This window comes from Thalassophryne amazonica, chromosome 3, assembly GCF_902500255.1.
Source record: "Thalassophryne amazonica chromosome 3, fThaAma1.1, whole genome shotgun sequence".
Taxonomy (NCBI): Eukaryota; Metazoa; Chordata; class Actinopteri; order Batrachoidiformes; family Batrachoididae; genus Thalassophryne; species Thalassophryne amazonica.
In genome coordinates, this window is record NC_047105.1 from 34,671,534 (window position 1) to 34,687,860 (window position 16,327).

Below are 16,327 nucleotides of genomic sequence, written 5' to 3' on the forward strand. Positions count from 1 at the left end.
AAATCTGGGGAAGGCTACAGAAACATTTCTGCTGCTTTGAATGTCCCATTGAGCACAGTGGTCTCCATCATCTGTAAATGGAAGAAGTTTGGATCCACCTGGACTCTTCCTAGAGCTGACTGCATGTCTAAACTGAGTGATCAAGGGAGAAGCGCCTTAGTCAGGGAGATGACCAAGAACCCAATGGTCAGTCTGTCAGAGCTCCAGCATTCCTCTGTGGAGAGAAGAGAAACTTCCAGAAGGACAACTATCTCTGCAGCAATCCACCAATCAGGCCTGTATGGTAGAGTGGCCAGATGGAAGCCACTCCTTCATAAAAGGCACATGGCAACCCACCTGGAGTTTACCAAAAGGCACCTGAAGGACTCTCAGACCATGAGAAAAAATAATTTTATAGTCTCATGAGACAAAGATTGAACTCTTTCATGTGAATTCCAGGTGTCATGTTTGGAGGAAACCAGACACCATCCGTACAGTGAAGCATGGTGATGACAGACTGGGGTGATGGTTCATCTTTCAGTAGGACAATGACTCTAAGCACACAGCCAAGATATCAAAGGAGTGGCTTCAGGACAACTCTGTGAAGGTCCTTGAGTGGCCCAGGCTACAACTGCTCCTCTCCTTCCCATCCTGTGTCTTCCTGTTACTCCTCCTCCCCCCAAGTGAGGAGTTGTACAGTCTGTGGCTGAACAGGCTCCTCTGGTTGCTGATGACGGTGTGCAGAGGGTGACTGGGATTGTCCATAATGTCCGGCAGTTTGTCCAGTGTTCACTTCTCTGCCCCCTCAGCGAGAGTCCTGCTTCATGCCAGCCACAGAGCCTGATTATTTTGTCTGGCCTGGATGTGTCCTTCTCGGATGTGCTGCCCCCAGCACACCACGGTGCAAAAGAAGAGGCTGGGTCCAATTGACTGGTTGAACATCTACAGGAGTTCTAATGTATGTACTTATGTATTTATGTACATGTGATTTCTTAGGTTTTTTTTTTAATTTGCAAAAATTTCAAAGTAACCTTTTTTCATGTTGTCATTATTGGGTGTTGTGAGTAGAATTTTGAAGGAAAAAATGAATTTACTACAATTTGGAATAAGGCTGTAACATTTCAGTGAAACTTCAAATAATGGCAACACGCCATATGAACGAAGGAAAATAATTTGGGTCTGATGTCTTCACAGAGGGATAGGCTTTTGTGTTTATTTGTTGCATAACATAATGTTGACATCATAAGTGCAATTCCTCTTAAATATGTAAGGGAATCAAGAACTAGTTCCACTACAGAATCAGCTCCAAATTTTTCAATCTACTGGAATCATATGCCTCAGATGCTATTAATTCCTTTTATCAATGCCGCCATGTTTTTCTGACTGTTCTGCATCATGTGTCATAATTTCAGATGTCACATCAATGTCACAGTCTGCATCTACTGTAGCAACCAGGAAAACAGCTGCGTTGATGCTGAAAGCATCTGTAGGCCTGACATGTTCCACACAGAGGATTGATCAGGATGGTTAGGGAACTGAAAAAGATCAGCCTTATAAGCAGAATCAGTAACGGCATTGATATTGATCTTATCAGTTCCCTTCCATAAACTAGTGAATTTCAGTGAAACTTTGCAAAATGGCAGCCCACCATATGTGCACAGAAATACAGACACTGAGATGTAGTAAACAGAAATATTACAGAGGAGAGTGTAGGTTATGCAGTCACTTGTGTGCTTGTATGTTTGTTTCTCCTAAAATAAAAAAAAAATAGTTATGACAAAATAGCCTACAGGTCCTCAAATTATGTCACAGATCCATATCTGCTTTGAAATTAATATTTTGAAAAGAATACAAGGTACTTTTATATATTCCTTACGATGTCATAAAGGGCCATGCTGCAGGTTGGCCTCTCCTGTGTAGCTATCTAATTTTAGACAACACTGCTTATGTAATGACACTGTTTCCAACAAGTTCTCAGTACTAGAGGTGGGCGGATCGATCCTAATATCGATAATATTGATACCAACATGGTATCAATCCTCGTATCACACAACACAGAGCAGCGCACCCTTCCCCCTCTGGTCTTTTGTTGTTGCGCCGTCACGTGGCTCAGCGGTCCCAGCCAACAGCCATGCAGGTAGGCTCAGCCTGGGCCGCCCATTCAGCGCTCTCCTCGAGTCAGCCCTCTACCTCAGGAGATTTTAAGTTATGTTGAGTGATATTTTTATTAAACAAAAATGTTGATTGTGATAATAAAGTATTTTCTTGTCATGCACAATTCTATCCTAGGTCTTTTAGATCCTTTGGATCTATGAAGCTTAAATATGAAAAAGTATCAGTATCAGTATCAATATCGGCGATACTAGGCCTGTATTTACTTGGTATCGGATCAATACCAGAATTTCCGATATCACCCACCTCTCTCTACTCAGTACTTCTGGCAGACCCTCAAGATGCAAGGCTTCCTGTATGTGCACATTTTCCTTTCCAAAAAAAAGACTCACAGTCTGTGTGTAAGAGCATCAAATGTAAACATTACAAAGCTTTATTCTGAGAGGGGTTGAATCTGAAACATTTTCTGAAGCCTCACCTTGCTGGACTCTGTTTATGCCTCTTACACTCCACAGGATTGACTGTGTAGGGATTCTAAAGCTGAGGAACGCCGACATTGAACTGAGGAATGGTGAGACAGACATTGGACGAAAAAACACGCGAGTACGTTTGGTGTTCCGCATCCACGTTCCGCAACCGGGAGAACAGCTTGTGTCTCTTCAAGTGGCATCTGACCCTATTGAATGCTGTAAGGAATGTTTAATTAAAGATTAGCTGCTGTTGTAGTCAAAGGTTTACCTACTCTCAGTAATGATGTGAAAGCCATGGCAGCATTGGGCTTTCAATAATTTATTTTATTTTATTTTTTCTTCTTCTGTGGCAGAATAGTTTTAGAACACACATTTGTAATGGAATGATGGGGACTGGGGGGGGTTGAAAGACAAGAATTTGGTATATTTATTTGGGGTATTTTTTTTTTTTAACATACACTGACTGTACCATGACATCCAGTACTACAGAAAGTGCAGTTTTATCACCTTCAATACAGTTGTGGACACAAGTTTGCATACACCGTAACTAAAATATTTAAAACTCATTTTTTTCAGGCTGTTTATATTAAACTTTATCAAACAAAATTTGTTTTAAGACAGTTGGAATATCTGCTTAATTACAGTATAAAGTTGTAAGATAGATGTATTTAAGGGCTTTACTGAACAACCAGTGCTTTCTTTAAATAAAAAACAGAACAAAAATAAAGACTTCAGCCGAGGCAAGAAAACAGTTGTGGATCTCTGCAAGTCTGGTTCCATCGTGAACAGAGTCATGCTACCACAATCTGTTGTACACTCTATTACACAAATCTATAGGATGTTTGGGACCCTTCAGACTGCACATTGTAGAGGAAGGAGGTCCAAATTAACATCCAGGAATTGATAAACTTTTGCAAAAACCAAATCCTCAGGATCACAACCAAAGAGGTGATAAAGGAGTTGGTGGCATTAGAGAGAAATATGACATCATAAATCTTTAAGAGAGCATCACCGTGGTCTAAAAGTCCAAAGCCAATAAATATTAAAGCTCAACAAAACTTTACAATGGCCACACCTTTTTTTTTCTATGTCAGTTATGTATTGAAACAAGGCATCTATAGAAGTGGTCATAAGGTTGAAGCCTGGGTTGAGGTTAATCCAAGATGGCGGAATACGGTCCGAAACATCTGTGTTTCTGTATAAACCCAATATGTTTTTCATATATTTTGTAGAAGTTAGCAAGAAATAATGACTTCTAAATCTTAAAACAAGGTTCCTGTAACCAGATAACGCCTCTGAATGGATTTACAAGACCGCTTACAGAGATGTGAGTGTGCCCACCCCGGAACGTCCATCAAGTGACAAAACCAACTGCTTGTTGCCCTCATTTGTAACTAATATGACAACAGCTTTAGTGCCAGAGATCTGACAGTTTGTGCTGCTTTGTCAAAAAAATAAAACTGTAACACTAATCGATAGTCATGACAGTCCGTCAGTTCATGCTACCCTATCAAAAAATGTTAATTATGTGTACCATGTCCAGTTTGTAACCCATAACCCATAAGGTTTGAATTCAGAATGTATCATGAGTTTTACTCATTTAAATTATAAACAAAGGTGTGTGTACTGTCAGAGCATGGGGGGCATGTTTTTATACTTTTATATTTTTACCTCCGCCAACAAAGATGGAAGAGGTCATGTTTTTTTTTTGTTCACCTGTTTGTTTGCCAGGTTGTGAACAGCCTGGAGCCCACAATTTTTCCTATATTATTGTAACTTTTTTACTGAAGATTCATATCCTGATTGGCAAGAACTGATTAAATTTTCAAGGTCATAGGTCAAAGGTCAAAGTCGGTAAAATCTTGGAAAATGGGAAAAAATCCCTATCTTTAAAATTGAATGAATTTTCAAAAATTCATAACTCTGTCAAAAAAGTTCATATTTCTTTCATATTTGCGAGTGTTATGTAGGATGGTATCCTTTATTGATTGACAAAGTTTGATCTGGATCTGATCCAGATTACAAATTTTGTGGCCATTTAAATTTAACATTGAAAACCCCATTTAATGTATATTTTACATTATATCTTAATCAAACATGTCCCAATCACTCTCATGTTTGAAAGTGAGGTGCAGACTGACATGCTTGTAAATTTTGTGGACATTTTAATTTAATACTGAATAACCCATTTGATGTTCATTGTACATTCTCTCTCAATCAAAAGTGCCTTAATCACACATTTTTCTGTTATGGATTTACCCACCCCATCTTCCAGTTATTAGTCAGAAACCAAGTGCCAAAAAGCAATGACAAATTGTGCATAGCAGAGATAACCAATATACTGTGAAAATTATCTGAAAAAGAATTCAGAAACTGAAAAAGTTGGGGAAAAAAAAACCTGACAACACCACAAAAAAAAATTTGATTCAAGTACATGAACTAAATACATAGTCCTGACATTTCATCACATCGAGCTTATGAAAAGTCACTTCTAACAGGACTTTTACCTTGAAAATTTTTCCAAGGTAAAATTTTGTGGAATTGGAAACTAGTGTTGGTGGAGGTTTGCGCTTTACGAGTGCGGTGCTCTCGTTACTTATGATTTCAAAGGGAGTGTGTTTTCATAGACCAATATCCTCTATCAGATTATGCTCCCAGTAAACACACCCTTCATTTTATGCCTCCACTCACTCCATGTGGACTGTTAGAACATACTCTATTATGATATTTTTACTTAAGATTTCAAAGGGAGCATACTTATGTCATTCCATTAAGTTACTTCATTACGTTTGAATAGATTTATGGCATAGAAACAGATCTCAGAAATATGGATCTGCACATGTGCAAAGCCACAAAGTAGAGAGCGTAGCTCAATAGAACACTGGCTTCATTGAGCTTCAGGTCCAGTGCTGAACTTACAGTATTTCTTATTCTCCTATACTTACACCTTCATTGCTTTGAATTTATATATTTTATTGCTCTTGTGTGGGCTTCCAGAGAAAATGTAGTCATCTTTTTACTGTTTCCACAGCTCAGCGTTCAGCTCAGGAGCTTCCTGCAGTTGAGAGGCAGGACCTGGACAGATCCTCAGTACTTGGAGGACAACAAATGGTCCTGACTGGACAGAATTTCACCTCTGACTCCAAGGTGATCTTCTCAGAGAAAACACAAGGTGAGGAAGAGAGGGTGGGAACTTATTGTACTTAGTGATCAATTTGTGGCTATATTTGTACATTTGTAACACCTCTTGACAGATCTGGCACAAATGTGGCACAGTGGTTCTCTTCAGTTTCATTGTTGTCTGACCAGAACGTTAGAGTTCTGGTCAGACAACATGAAACTGAAGAGCGTATCTACCGACTCAGATACGGAGTTGTAATTTCAGATCATTTGCATGTTGCTCAGGATACAACTTTCAGTGACGCACATCTCTGTGATAATTTTTTTTTTTTGTATTTAATGCTGGGTGGAAATTTCACACCTTGATGTTGCTCCTTCTGCCCACACAAGAAGTTAGGTTAAAGTGAGAACAGTGAGAGCAGGATCGAGCTCATGTAAAACCGTCCTTGCTTGCCACGGAGGTTATGTGCAACAGGATGTGGTGAGACTGACTGATAAAGATTCAGACCCCGAGCAGACATTTGGTGTGCTTCTTTAAAAACAACAAACAAACAAAGACACGTGGGCGGAAAACAGCAGGTGAATCATGAAGCAGGAATGAAACTGTAAACCTGCAGAAAGCTATTTTGTTGATGTTTGTGAATAAATATGTTATATATGTGTTATTACATACTGTAAATCTGCTTTCAGATGGGCAGCAGATCTGGGAGGTGGAAGCGACTGTAGACAGAGACAAAACTCAAGCTGTAAGTCAACTCTCTTATTTCTGCAACAGAATGATCTCTGACTGAAATTTACTGAGGATAACGACATGCTGATGTAATTAAAATTTTCTGTAAGTTTAGGAAAACCTATAAGGTTCTAGGAGTGGTAATAAATCTTAAACTACACTGGGACTCTCATATTGACTATATGACAGCAAAAGTATCTAATCAGTTAGAATTTTGAGAAAAATTATCACAGTATTAAACTGAAAATGTTATTTTTGCTGTATTTCTCATGTATTTGCCAACAGAATACTTACAGTGCAGAACATTTTGGAAAGACCTTTAAAATACATACAAATAAAATCTTTATTAGTTACACTGCAAAACAAATCAATAACAATTAACAGGAACCACAGCAATCCCCAACACACACGCATGCGCACACAAAACCCCAAACTCTAACCGTCCATTACGCCCCTACACTCAGCTCTTCCCCACACACCACTCCCATGCACAAACACACTACCACTTCCTTCCACTCTTACTTGATTCCTCCCTTCCTTGTTTATTTGCTTCCTTCCTGTCTGCAATGTCAAAATACTGAACAAACATCAGCTCCAAATGTTAACTACACAAGAGTATTGATCAGTCAAGATCAAAGTTCAGTGAAAAAGATCAAAGATGGGTTTAATGGGACTCAGTTCTATCTTTGATGCGCTTGCTGGCTTTAATCAAAAACACTTAAAGCATTTGTTGCCAAGCAAGCATTCACCAAATAAGCAGAGCGGGATCAGGCAATGTCCAAATACTTATGGATGTGAGAATATATCAAAACAGAGTGGGATGGGGGTTTAATACACACACACACACACACACACACACACACACACACACACACCCTCCCACTTCCACAGACATGCATTCATTCCTAATGGAGCCTATCCCAGGAGTCATAGGGTAAGAGGCAGGGTACACCCTGGACAGAATGCCAGTCTATCACAAGGTTACACAGAGACAGCTTCCAGCACAGAGACACCCTGAGAGCAGCCACAAAACCAGCTCTCTATCAGTCACAACGCTCCAGTCAGGCAGAGGTCTTGGAAAATAAAGTCATGCTGACTTATGGTTTTGATTTATAAATAACAATACCGATAGAATAACTCCATTAATGTCAATTCTGTCATTTGTACAAAGTTAAAATATAACCTATATCTTTTAATGTTGAATAATGCACTAATTCTGAGGTTTTGTAACAAACACAGACAGATCGCAAAGGATTCTGGTCATTCATTATGTAAACCAACACGTTAATGTGATGTGTATCGTGTGTTGGTATTTACAGATAAATGTGCTTTTGTAAAATATTCCATTTTTTATTTTTAAAAACAGGAACTTTTATGGAGCCCTGGAAGTGTCATCGCAAAATGTTTTGCATGTGGAGAGAATGTGCGCTAATGTTATTAGTGCCATGCTCACATTTGATGATGTTGTAAAACGTGCACTTTGTCTTGACACATAAATGTTGGCTTTACACTGTGTGAAATTTGGCCCTTTTTCAGATGATTTTTCATTCGTGTGAGAATTTTTTGGACTGAGTTTGTTGTGAAAGTGTAGGAACACGGACCCACAACAGGGGGCGCTAAATGAACGGACAATGGATAAGCCAAACAGTAACAATTTAACGTTGTGAAGTGCACAACGGGATACAGACAAACACAGTTTTGGTACCACAGACAATTAAATGTTGAGTGACGTGTGGGCAGGCTTGAGGATAGGAGACGTCCGTCTAGAACAGAGCCAGATCCCACACAGCCTTCACCGCCAACAGATCTGAAGAACACCGGAGCCGCCAAGTCCTGGAGCCCCAGATGGCCACCGTCTCCAGCTGTCAGACCGGGTACTGCTGGCAGAGAACAGAAACAGTTTTGATGAGTGTGAGTTCGCACACTCAGTAATTCCACCGTCTGTGTTCTTTTGGGAGGGAGCACCTCCACCTCCAATCACACACTCGTGCAGCTCCTGTCTAACCACTTATCTGGTTGGAGTGTGAAGCGAAGCCGTCGCTGATCACACCAAACGCCAACTCCCAGATAAAGCAACACCACAGGAAAACGGCTGCAAAAAGAGCTCAGATTATTTGTCAGAGTTGACTACAGCTGAGAAGTTACCTCCAAGGTAGCTGATTTCTCAGCGGGGAGGTGGAGTTGCAGTCCGGCCTTTATGGTGGTGGTGGTATGATGTGAATGAGTGACAGCTAGTGCTGATGACGGGTGACAGCTGTCACTCCCGGTTGCTATGACGCCCTCCCGTGCTTGAAGCCCGCACTTCAAGCAGGGCGCCATCTGGTGGTGGTGGGCCAGCAGTACCTCCTCTTCAGCGGCCCACACAACAGAGTTTCAGGTTAATTGCGCGTCCAGTATCGTGTAGTGTACATGGAGTAACAAGCTGCGTTCAACATCTCACGACCACCTCCTGATCGCCGATCGTATGGTCGAATGAAAATCAAACCTGTTTGATATTATTCTGTATCCTGCTGCTGAGGGGCTACAAGCGTCCAACCGCTCACACTGTGCCTGTGCAAACACCGCAGAGCTGTCTTGTAATGTTTTTTGTTGTTGTTGTTTTTTTTTTAAACTTAATTTGTAAAAAAAAAAAAAGAAAAAGAAAAAAGCCATTTGCAAAGCCAAAATGTTGATTTGACAACCATCTGATATAACCGGGGCCCAAATAAATAGAACAATGCCATCTACTGGTGCCCAGATGCTTAGTACTTAGGGCGAATACTGCCATGAACAATACTGGCCAGTAGATGGCAGTAGAGGCCTGAAACACTTGCCAAAACAAAATCCCAGATAATCCGTGTCTGCTACATTTAAGATGCGTGGAATTTAACAAACGCAAATACAACAACGTCTATAAACCCAGAGAATATATTCACGAGAGTTTTAGGCACTAGAGTTTAATGCTGCTGTCCGTGGAGCCTGAACAGAGTGTCTGAAATGCATTTGTCCTGTCGTGAACGTACTGAGATTACCCTATGACCCATAATGCACTGCTGGGCACAGCATGTGCTCACTAAAACCTTAAAATTAGCACATTACTTTAAAACTAAAACATATATCTGATATTTTCTCTTTATAAAACTTCAGACATGACGTTAATTTAAATAACTTGTCTGAAATTATTTTGGTTAAAATTTGAACCATAAGTTAAAAATGTATGCCTCTGGATGACTTGGGTGATATTGCCCATGTATCAGTATGGGGTTAGACCACTTTTCTTTTGCCTAAAGAGGATAGAGTGGTTTCTTCAAAAACAGCTCTCTTCTGTTTGCACAGGGTAGAGCTACACATCTGTTAGGAAACTTTTAACAGGTAGGTGTTCAACTGATTTAAATTTTAAAAATGTTTGTCACTGTTCATCTTTGTTTACTATGTTATCAGTCTAAAAGTTATCGACAAAAATGTATCGGAAGATAATTAGTCCGATAATGGTTTTTAAAGTTATCTAAAAAGATAATCCGATAATGAAAACATTATCTTCGATAATTACACTATGTAACACAATTTTTGTTCCTGGCTCCTAAGTGTTATATTTCAACTGCTTATGTCTAAAGTCTATGGAAAAATTACTACATTCAGCACAAACTTTGATTTTATTTTTTTTTACGTTCTAGAAAGTTCTAAAAGTTTCTTGAAATTTCTAGATAATTCTGGAAACTTCTAGAAAATTCTGGACAGTTCTAGCAGTTAAAGAATATTCTAGAAGACTACTCAGTAGTAGTGAAGGCGAATTAGGAATATTCTTGAAAACAGACAAATTTCAAAATATCATTGTCCTGATCGCAGAAGCAAAGTTTCTGTGGAATAACAGCTATTTTCTATTTATTTAAGGCATAACAGGTTAGGAAAACACACTGTGTACCCAGGAACAAAACAAAAATAAAAATTTGTTACATTGTGTTATCTGTTATTGGATTATCAGAACTGTGCCCACCACTGATACCAGGTATCATGGATCAGTTTGGATATATCAAAATACTTGAAGAGGTCATGTTGCCTTATGCAGAAGAGGACATGCCCTTGAAATGGGTGTTTCAACAAGACAATGACCCCAAGCACACTAGTAAATGAGCAAAATCTTGGTTCTAAACCAACAAAATTAATGCCTCGCAGATGTGATGAAATCATGAAAAACTGTGGTTATACAACTAAATACTAGTTTAGTGATTCACAGGATTGCTAAAAAAGCAGTTTGAACATAATAGTTTTGAGTTTGTAGCGTCAACAGCAGAAGCTACTATTATTGTGAACACCCCCTTTTCTACTTTTTTTTTTTTTTTTTTTACTAATAGCCCAATTTCATAGCCTTAAGAGTGTGCATATCATGAATGCTTTGTCTTGTTGGATTTGTGAGAATCTACTGAATCTACTGGTACCTTGTTTCCCATGTTACAATAAGAAATACGAGGGCTGTCCGTAAAGTATAGGTCCTTTTAATTTTTTTCAAAAACTATATGGATTTCATTCATATGTTTTTACGTCAGACATGCTTGAACCCTCGTGCGCATGCGTGAGTTTTTCCACGCCTGTCAGTGACGTCATTCGCCTGTGAGCACTCCTTGTGGGAGGAGTCGTCCAGCCCCCTCGTCGGAATTCCTTTGTCTGAGAAGTTGCTGAGAGACTGGCGCTTTGTTTGATCAAAATTTTTTCTAAACCTGTGAGACACATCGAAGTGGACATGGTTCGAAAAATTAAGCTGGTTTTCAGTGAAAATTTTAACGGCTGATGAGAGATTTTGAGGTGACACTGTCGCTTTAAGGACTTCCCACAGTGCGAGACGTCGCACAGCGCTCTCAGGCGGCGTCATCAGCCTGTTTCAAGCTTAAAACCTCCACATTTCAGGCTCTGTTGATCCAGGACGTCGTGAGAGAACAGAGAAGTTTCAGAAGAAGTCGGTTTCAGCATTTTATCCGGATATTCCACTGTTAAAGGAGATTTTTTTAATGAAAGACGTGCGGGCGGATTGCAGCGTCGGCTCGCAGCCGCCGCGACGCTCCGCCACAGGAAAAACACCTCTGCTGGAAGCCTTAAGGACAAGTTGGAACATGTCCAGCTGTTAAACAATTTCTCATATACTCACTCCACTGAAAGCCATCAAAAGCCGCCTGGATTTTACAAATGGTTATCAACACGGAGGTGTTTTTCCTGTGCCGCCGCACCGCGCCGGCTGCGTCCCGATAAATCCAGATAAAATGCTGAAACCGACTTCTTCTGAAACTTCTCTGTTCTCTCACGACGTCCTGGATCAATAGAGCCTGAAATGTGGAGGTTTTAAGCTTGAAACAGGCTGATGACGCCGCCTGAGAGCGCAGCGCGACGTCTCGCACTGTGGGAAGTCCTTAAAGCGACAGTGTCACCTCAAAATCTCTCATCAGCCGTTAAAATTTTCACTGAAAACCAGCTTAATTTTTCGAACCATGTCCACTTCGATGTGTCTCACAGGTTTAGAAAAAATTTGGATCAAACAAAGCGCCAGTCTCTCAGCAACTTCTCAGACAAAGGAATTCCGACGAGGGGCTGGACGACTCCTCCCACAAGGAGTGCTCACAGGCGAATGACGTCACCGACAGGCGTGGAAAAACTCACGCATGCGCACGAGGGTTCAAGCATGTCTGACATAAAAACATATGAATGAAATCCATATAGTTTTTGAAAAAAATAAAAAGGACCTATACTTTATGGACAGACCTCGTATACTCAAAACCTGGATTAATCTTTTTAGTCACATAGCACTACTGTAAATACCAGAAAAACTCAATGCTGTGGACCACATTTTGATGGTCTATGGTGCTGTTGCTTTCCAGTGCTGCATGCCAGCAGTGTACCTACTAACTACACCTTCTTTTTTGACCAAGACCCATAGCCAACCATATAAGTAAGTGCAAGTACACTCCTGACTTAAAGAATGTGAGTATAAAAAAGGCGAGCCATATTACGTCTTTGCGCTGAGTTGAAAATTAGGTCGGTGGGGGGTATTACACCTCTTTATTTCAACATGTTGATTTGTGCATAAAGTGATCATTTTTGTGTTGTTGTAATTCCATCTAGAACATGCTATTTGTGGAAGTCCCTCCATATCGAGACCCAACCATCTGCCATCCAGCCAAAGTCAACTTCTACGTGATCAATGGGAAGAAGAAACGCAGTCAGCCACAGCACTTCATCTACACTCCCATGATAGGTATATATTCACACTTTTCTCCGTGAGGTCATCAGGAAATGCTACGACACTGTCAAAGCCACAAATAAAAATCAAATGGATTCACAAATAATCAGGCATTTATTGATATACAGTAATTATTTTAGAATTTTATTATTGAATTATTTTATTCAGTTATTGAAATACCTGCAATGTGGAGAAAGTACAGCAAGAGCAGGTTCTTTGCATGCAGAGAATTAAGGCAGTCAGCCATGACAACAGCAGCCTCGAATGTTCAGACCTACCACGTGTTTCTGCATGTTGGTGTGTATTAGTGCATGAAGTGATGGAGAAAAACACAAAGAGGTGTGGTCCGATGCCTGGTCAGTCACTCATTCCTCCAATTTGTATGATGTGGTTTTATGAATGTAATGTAATTTTTATTGCTGACTGCACCTGAATTGCCCCCATGGGAACTAAATAAATGATCAAATCAAATTTCACATCAAACTGGTGCACATTTCAAAATCTGGCACAAAATGCATTATTATATGCATTGCATACAATGTTTAATGAACAAAGTGTATAAAAGTCCAAGTATAAGATGCTTTACTTGGCCTTCTTTAAGGTTTGAACATGCATTAGTACACTCATGTTGTGCTTGTTCAGTCATTACTCATGCTTGACCTATATTTTTCTCCATCTTCTTCCAGCCATTAAAGCAGAACCACTGGATGAATATCAGCTAAATTCTTACGGTTGTTTAGACCATCAGTCTTTGGGAATGTCAATGAAGGAGTCACTGTGCCATCGCCTGGCACAAGACAGCAGCTTTCAAGCATTGCAAGTTTCTCCAGCATTATATCATCGACCCAACCTTGACCCCAGAGCCCATAGAGTAATCCCAGAAGTTTACCAGTCCAGAGCTGATACTCTAGTCAGCAGCCCAGCGCTGTATCACACTGGAAACCAACGTTACACCAACTGTGGTGTCACCTGCTTCACTTCTCCTTCACTTGCTTTCCACCCTACCAACACCTCCACTGCCAACCAGTGTGTCAGTCCCAGAACCTCTGCGGCCAAACTGAGTGAAGACCCGCCCATTGCTGATCCATTTGAGGCATGTTTAGTGTCAAGGCATCACAGTTTCTCCCACACAGTGCTTCCACTAGGAAAGTCTCCGCCGTCCAGGTACTTCCAAGGTGATGCTGAAGGGGAGGTGGGATGCAGGTTGGAATCTGACTGCCAGCTTCCAACACAGAGGGCTCAAATCGAGTGGACCGTGTGATACCAGCTCCCCACAGGATTGCAGTCAAACAGGAAAATCTCAGCTATGCCTACCTGGAAGATGGTGAGTAGACTAACACAAAAGCTTTTTTCAGGTAAGGCATCAAATATTTGTGCATATGGTACCCGACAGCAATACACCATAACCGTCTGAACTGGATAAAGTATTGTGGGTTACAGATACACTACCAGTCAAACTTCTGACGAGTAGCGTATAATGTATTTAATGACAACTACAAACTGCAACTTTCAGTTGGTATTGAAAAGAACAGAGGGTGAGTAGTTGTGGTCCAAGTTGCAAATGCACAAAGCACAATGCAAACGTATGCTTTGCAAATCCTGGCTTGTGGTTTTGTGCTGAACCAGTCTTTCCACCTTCCTGTCTCAGTCTTACACACTCTTGCTCTCTCTCTCTCATACGCACATGCAAACAAACATATGACCGCCCTCGCTGGAGTCCCAAGCTGAAGAGCAAATTATATGGTTATACCTAGTTGACATTGGTGTCATTGTAATGTTTTACTTCACCATTAAAGCCACAGTGTGTAGGATTTAGGGGTGTTCAGTTCAGTGTTCAGTGGCATATAAATTATCTGCACTGGCAGTCAGATCTAAGGTGGTGGTGGTTGGGTGGTTTAACCCCCACCCCACCCCCCCTTCAGCTGCACCAAAAATTAAATGGTTATGTTACAACTTGCCAGCCAAAAGCTGAAAGGAGAAACCGTGTGTGTGTGTGTGTGTGTGTGTGTGTGTGTATCTCCTGTGGAGTCCTATGAAGCAGAAAGGTCTTTCTCTGTCCTAAGATGTGGGAAAACACATCTGCAAGCAGCCATGTCTGAGGAGAGGTTGGCAGGATTGACCATGATGGCAGTACACTACACAAAGGCAACGGAACTTACCACTGGAGGATGTTGTCAAACGCTTCATTCAGGCTCGCTACAGGTGCCGTCTTCTGTGCCTCTGTGTTAATTTGAGACCGGAGGATAAATTCATCTTGAACAATGAAGACTCATTAATATAGCTCCAAATAATGATGTGCATTTCTAACTTTCACTTGCCTGCCTGGTTGATAGTGTGGAACCTGACCATTATGCAGAATCTAAAACGCATGGCAGCATTTTGATGAGCATACAGTCATTTGAAGTAAAATGGTGCACAAAGCTAAACAGGCATGTACCCTGAACCTGTTTGCTGTGGGGGGGGGGGTCTGTTTACACCTCACGGATGAAAAATAGAAACAGGAAATAGATCAGCAACAATGTGCAAAACACCTGTTGGAAAGCATCTCAAGTTCTGTATCTTCATCTTTTTCGCTTCTTACTGAAAATTTGCAGTTATCTTTTTGTTGCCAATGTGAGAATTTTTTTCATTCTTTCTTTCAATTGATTTGAGGTCCTTGTTCAGTTGAATAAATTACAGAGGTGGGATGAAGTCACCATCAGTCACTCTCAAGTCATGAATCAACAAATCCAAGTCAAGTCTCAAGTCTTAATGACCACCAATTGTTTGCACGCTGACTTGAGACTTGACTTGGGACATGCAGATTGATGACTTGAGATTGACTTGACAATGACTTTGTCCCACCTCTGATAAATTATGAGATATACTTTATTGATCTCACAGTGGAGAAATCATGTTTACACTACAGTTACCTCAGACAGCAATTAGTCCACAATTACTTGTTTACCGTAATAATGGCACACATCAGAATTAAAGACAGCACATACACATTTGACATTGTTTTCTGTGCACTAAATTGGAAGAAGTCCGTTATCTGAATTGAGGCAATGTGGTGAAGATCACGCAGCAACCCTGAATGTGCCACCGTCAGCTTGGGGGGAGGAACGGGGACCAGCAGCAGCTAAAACTGCACCGCCCCCGCAGCGGGGGGAAGAGTGACGTGAGCAGCAGCCGGAGTCGGGGATGTTGATGGGGGGTAGGATGGGAGGTGGGGTCATGGAGTGGAGCATGCTTCAGTCCCTATGAAAACAGTTTATTGTCTTTGTGAGTTTGAGATAAGAAACAGCCAAATGATCACCAAGGCAGAAGACATTCCTCTGGATGAAAACAGTCGGGCAATTTGTTCCTTCAGGCTTGATATAAGCCTGCCATGTTGTGGTTTTGAGCAGTGAAAAACACTTTTTACGTTCCACTTGAACAACCAAATCCCAATTATGAATTAAGAATAATCCCAATTAATGATTAAGACTATTCACCGGCCTCCGAAATCTTCAACTTCAACTGCAATGCACGCATCTGCTCTCAATGTCATCCAATTTGGGTCTGAGTTCAAGAGTCATCGCAGTCTGAGAATGCACTGCCTTGCCAACCTGTTAATCATGACTGACAATCGATGGGGCCGTGGTTCTTGATGCGGCCGTCTTGCCACTTTTACGGTAGATCAGGGCAGCACATAAGCCAGAAAGTACCAGCCCTGCTACCGTAAGACCA

The 16,327-nt window shown here is 40.9% G+C and overlaps 1 protein-coding gene across 1 annotated transcript in view; it reads left to right on the forward strand.

Annotated features, from left to right (window-relative positions):
• Positions 1 to 16,327, forward strand: part of LOC117506525 (nuclear factor of activated T-cells, cytoplasmic 2-like) — a 31,605-nt gene that overhangs the window by 11,744 nt on the left and 3,534 nt on the right. The window contains 6 exon segments of the mRNA XM_034166022.1: positions 2,607 to 2,779; positions 5,593 to 5,733; positions 6,372 to 6,427; positions 12,499 to 12,631; positions 13,303 to 13,848; positions 13,851 to 13,940. Coding sequence (XP_034021913.1) covers positions 2,607 to 2,779; positions 5,593 to 5,733; positions 6,372 to 6,427; positions 12,499 to 12,631; positions 13,303 to 13,848; positions 13,851 to 13,940 — 1,139 coding nt within the window.